The sequence below is a fragment of the Centruroides sculpturatus genome, unplaced genomic scaffold (genome assembly GCF_000671375.1).
Source record: "Centruroides sculpturatus isolate CEXI.00-Female unplaced genomic scaffold, Cexi_2.0 scaffold1541, whole genome shotgun sequence".
Lineage (NCBI taxonomy): Eukaryota > Metazoa > Arthropoda > Arachnida > Scorpiones > Buthidae > Centruroides > Centruroides sculpturatus.
The window spans coordinates 125,129-131,128 of record NW_019385789.1 but is presented as its reverse complement, the minus strand read 5'-3'; the positions used below and the strand labels follow the sequence as shown (position 1 = coordinate 131,128).

Genomic DNA, 6,000 nt, shown 5'->3' with positions numbered 1-6,000 from the left:
AGAAAAAAGGCGATTATTTTAATAGAGCTGGCGAAAATACATGAAAAGATAAAATCTTCGATAAAACGAAGAATTAAAATCCCACAGGTATTCGTGAGCCTGAATAAGCTCGATCAATCTCGATTCTGTAAAAGTATTAATCCTCTGACTATCCGCCATGATGATGAACTATTTTCAATGTTGTCACTGTATGACGTGGCATAAAGGTGTTTGTTGATTGGATGCGCGTTTGCAATCGTCGCGAGTAGAACAAACTTTTTGTTTCTAGTTGCGATTGCAGTAGCGCCTGTTTTTGAGGGGGGATTACTAGTTAACGGAAACAGCCGTCGCGGTTGCAGTCGCCTGCGTGGATGGAAATCGCATAGTGTGACCAGGGCTTTACACATGGGGTTGCAGGTAAAAGAAAAAGACAAGTGTTTGTAGGTCTTACACTACAATAAATAAAACTACAATTTCAGTGAGAAGGCTTTGCGTTTTTATTTTAAAGTACAATTGGTTTTTTGATCGATATTTAGGTCTCAACAGAAAGAAAATTAAATGTGTAGTTTTTAAAATCACTGATATAGTTTTAATATGGCCCTGGGGGTCGCCAGAATTTTTTTAACTTGTAAAGGGGTCGCGTATTCAAGAAGGTTGAAAAACACTGATCTATATAATAATTTCCCTAATTGTATTAATATTTTAAACCGTTTGATTTTTTGTATGTTTTTTAATTGGTTGATGATTGATTCTATCAAATAATTTGTTGATTGTTTGATTGTATTGACTTGATTCTTTAGCTGTAAACCAAAACAGTGCTTATTTCCAAATATTTTCACAAACGTTTTCAAACTTAGTTCTTCTTCAGGTGAATAAAACGGGTAGAATCGATGTTATTCGAAATCTGAATGCAATGTTCTAAGGAAACTCGTGCAATCATCGTATTAAACTTGCGCATGCTCTGTAGATAGAAGGATCGCTTTCGGCTTCTCAAGTGTCGTAAATAAGAGTTTGCCATGCTATTGATAATGATAGTTCATCCTTATTGTTTATACACTTGTCTTCTCTTGCTGTTTTATAGATATATATCGCTTCCATCCAGCGCAAATGGTGTATTAGCTGTGTGGTGTAAATTATTTTGCCTTGTCAAATACAGCTTGTATGTCAGGGTCCGTGGCATATTGTGCTAATGCTGTAGTATGTCTTTTATGTCGAATGTCAGCTTTGTGTTCTTTGATCCTCACCTCCAACGATCTTTTTGTGGATCCTACGTATACTAAGTCTTTAACACACCTATGATCTTTTACAGGGATCCTGTATACTGCTGCTAATTTGTTTTGGTGTGAAATGTCTTTTGCATTATTTAGCATTCTAAATATAGTGGGACATCTTCTAAATATTAAGGAGGCTTGTGTTCTTTTGGCGATCTCTTTGTAGATTTTCTCTTAGTACGGATTGCAAGTGATTAGGATTCTGTCTTTCTGAGTGTTACTTTGTTGCCCTTGTGGTTCTGTTAGATCTGTTCTTCGTGAATGCATCATTTTTTCGATCCTCAAGGCTATCCTACTATTATATCCATGTCTTTTGGCCATGATATTAATGGTGTTAATCTCTGTATCCAGATCGTTGGAGGTGAGGATCAACGAACACAAAGCAGACAATATTATTTCAGATATTACAAATGAATTATTCAAACTGAACCACAAGCTGAAGTTTCTGGTGACACAATTGTGTACTTTTGGTATAATAAGCTACAAAACTTATGCAGACTTAAGTCTTACTATGTGGTATCTGAATATTTCATTTTTGTAAGAAGTCCTGTCAAAAATAATCACATAGATTAATGTCTGAACTTGTTGGTGATCAGGTGTACCTAATGAATTTTTCTGGAAGGCATGAGAATTCATTCTCTGAGACCCCTGAAGATCGTGAAGTCCAACTTGAGCAACATCAAGTAAGAATGGCTTTGACAAGGCTATAGAGAAAACATCACACAGTCAAGCTTGACTCAATTTTTCAATCTCTACTTTCTCATAAAAAATATTTTGTCATGCTTGATGTGAGAGTTTCTAGTGTATTAAGAAAATGCAAAGCCTTGTTTGCTGTTTGTGTGGCCCCATATCATATGAACCATATTTCCTCCATGTTTGTTTTGCTTTTATATTCGTAGAATGATTTAAGAATATAGATATGTTGTTCATTATTAATTCTCATAAGCACCATGTTTTATAAGAATACAGATATCTTTCCTAGGCAAATGATGAAATCAAAATAAATGGCATTTAAGCTTTAAAAAGTGCAAAGATTTAAAATGACATGTTCAGGAGATATCAAGAATTAAAATCCTAACTTTTAGCTGGAACATCCTATATATAATTGACTGCCAAAAACAAAAGTTTATGCTTTATTTCTTTTTCTTATTGCTTATATACTGTAAGAAGTAAACAAAATTTTTCAAGTAAAATTTTGTTTACTTTGTTGTAGCAATTTTTATGACTTAAAATATCATAACAATTTTTAGTAAATTTGTTGAATGTATAAATATACAGGGTGAGTCAAAATTATGTGAACACTATTTGAGAGAAAGCATTTACTTAAAGTTTGTGTTATACAGTCTCTCAACATGAGCATTAGCATGATTAATGCACTCAAACCAACATTCAACAGTACAATTTAGTGCCAGAACACTGGAGATTGGGGAGGCCATAACAACAGTCCATCACGACCAATTGGAATAGAAAACTAAACAAAATTAATATGTTTCATTAATAATAGACTCACCCTGTAGATTTTAACTGTTTGCAGTTGCAATACATTTGTTGCTTACTTATTACAAGAATCCCTAATTTTTTGAATATTTTCATTTATGTTTGTAACAATAAAGATGCCAATCATGTAATTTTTGCATTGGTGGCAATTAAGACATCCGGGTTCTGTTGGTATAAACTATTTTCCCAACTTTGTAACTGTAGAGATCTGAAAGTATTTCCTCCGTCATTTTACTACATTAGACTACTTCCTGAGTGTCATATGTTGAACCATACTATAAGGAATATATGTCTGAAAAAAGCCATTAGATTGGCCAGAAGACAACGATATTCATTAATCAGGGAGATTATACATTGGGAAAATACTTTATTCAACAGAACCCGGATGTCTTAATTGCCACCAATGCAAAACAAAAGATGCCAAGATAAACTTCAAGTAAAGCAGATAAACTTTTGGCATGTAGTTATGCATAATGAGTAAAGTCCTCAAAGTTTGAATTAAAATCATGATAGCATAACTTGAGCTAATAAGATAACAATGCAATTAATCAGTTTGTTCAAAATAGTTGGCCAGACTTAATCATCATTCAAAAATACACTTTGAATACAAAATTTTATATGACAATATAAATATATTATTTAATAATTGTCAAATACTAGACATATTTTCTGAAACATTTTTTGAAAATAATAATTTATAATTTTATATAATTCTTTATGATATAATACTATATATATACAAGATACTGTACATAAATGATAACTACATGTACAGTAGATGATGATCTGATAGCTAAGCAGTCAGTTCTGTATAATTTGTATTGTAGTACAATAGAAAAGTAATGCAAAATAACAAAGCAAATATAGGCAAATACAGCTGAAAATATATGGGTATTTTTTTATTGTTTTAAAGTTTGCTAATGATTGCTTACAATCAAAGTTATTAAAATAGCATATAAGAATATTTGGTACATTCATAATTGATAAATGACAGTTACTTTTATAATTATGCATGAAAATTAGATAACTATTATTTCACATATGTTTTATATAATATAAAACATTATTTGCTGAACTATTAAATGGATTAAATTCAAATTTTTTCTTTGTATATTTTATTCATTTTATTTTTATTATTATTCTAATAATATGTTATTTTTATAACAGGGTCCTTATGGACAATATGGTCAATCTTATGGTGGTGGATATAACAATAGAAATAGAGGGTAAGATTTTATTTGAACATAATTTGAAAAATAGTTTATTAAGAGAATGAATGAGAGAGATTTTAAAATATGAATTCAATAAATCCAAATTTAAAAGAATAAAATGCAAAAAAAAAATTTTTTGTTTCTTGTTTCATTATACTCAATATCAGTGGTCGCCAATTGGTGGTCCATGGAGAAATTTGGACATTGATCAACTCAAGGTTACATGAAATATTACGAAAGAAATACAAAATGCTTGGTTGCTTTTTCTCATTCATTGGGGATTTTTTATTCAAATCTGAAACCAAAACCAAACACAAAATAATTGTTGTAAATAAATATATAATGTTAATAAATCATTAATGTTGTGAATGCGATTGTCATCTTTCATGGAAAAGAGCTAAGAATCTGTAAACTTATGTCAAACAAGCAGCAACAAACTTCACACTAATTTGTTATAATTAAACAAGTAAATTTCATATTAATAAAGTAAAACAAAGTAAAATGAGACTTTTATGATCATTATTTATAGATGTTTGTATTGTTTAAAAAAAATTTATGATATTGGTCCATGGATTTCAAAATTCTGAGTTTAGTAGTTCCTAAAGTCAGAGAGATTGGCGACCACTGCTCTATATACTATTTTTTAATAGTTTTTAATAAAAGTTTTTGATGAAATATTCAATTCAGTTTTGATTGCATGAGATATATTTCTTTTGAGCACCTAGTTTATCAAAAAGAGATTTAATGATTCATAAATTTGATGTGCTTTGACTAACAAATGAATTCATATTTAGAATTAGAATATAAATGAAAATTTTATTTTAACATTGGTTTTATGCAAGTCACTTTAAAAATATTTCAAAAATAGCTACATTTGAATGTTACAAGAGTTTGTTGATAAATGTCTCCATTTTTATAGAATTAGTTTGAAACAATAGATTAATTTGACCAGTTTTTAAAAAGTAGTAAAAATTATTTATTTTAAATATATATACATTTTTTTCAATATAATCAAAAATTCATTGTCAAAATATTTAAATTCAAGATGAAACTTGATTACAGTAGAGCGTCGATTATACGAAAGTCAATCATCCGAAACGTCAATTATCCGAAAGAATTCCAGTCGGCAAATTTAAATTTTCGCCAGTGCTGTGGCGCTGCAATCTTTGGCTATGTCTTAGGCTACTCAAATATTTTATGTTTTTGATGCTAAATTAACTTCTAAAATATAATTTTTTAATTGTTTTTATATTTTTCAATATATTTATTTTGTTTGTACAAAATAAAAAAATAATTTTTAACGATACAATAGTCTTCGTTAGGCTTAACATTGACTAAAATTCAACGCAAAGCGGCAACGGAGAAAAATTTCAACACGGGGTAGGTTAATGTATTTTTTCGTACATAATCGGTTATCCGAAAAATAAGTTATCCGAACAACCCCATTCCCCAATTGATTCGGATAAACGACGCTCTACTGTATTCTTCATTTTTACTAGATTTTTTGTCAAAATTTTTGTTTGTACCATAATTCTAAAACAGAATGAGCAATTATTTATTGTGACATCATCACAATGCTGGGCTGAAATTTTTAATCATATTTTTAATTAATTTAATTTAAAATATATTCTCTCCACTTCAAATTAGTAGTGTTTTGCCCCTGTAATCATACTTTTCCTGATAACAACAGAGATATACCAGTCATAACAACAGAGTCATATGAAACTCCATTTTGGGGAAATTTTTGAATTGAAATCATATGACTTCTGGTCTAGACCAGAAGTTTGAATATAGTTAATCAGGGTCTCCTGCCCTAAGCTTTCCATATCTAGTCTTGGACTTTCATCTAACATTCAAGAATAAGAAAAGATGGACAACAGTAGGAATTTATAGGTCTACAATTTTTTCAATAGTCCAATTAGAATCAAATTAATCTTTGTATTTATCAGTTTCCTGCTGATTTTGATGTCTTAACCAAAGAAAATCTGTTGTCACTTGATTACACTTTGTTTATATTGGATTGTTTCAACATGTGTTTTTAT

General features: G+C 29.9%; 1 protein-coding gene across 1 annotated transcript in view; it reads left to right on the top strand.

The window, feature by feature from the left end:
* LOC111642151 (heterogeneous nuclear ribonucleoprotein L-like) overlaps positions 1–6,000 on the top strand; it is a 133,598-nt gene that overhangs the window by 36,590 nt on the left and 91,008 nt on the right. The window contains exon 2 of the mRNA XM_023388427.1: positions 3,915–3,973. Coding sequence (XP_023244195.1) covers positions 3,915–3,973 — 59 coding nt within the window. The remainder of the gene's footprint in view (positions 1–3,914; positions 3,974–6,000) is intronic.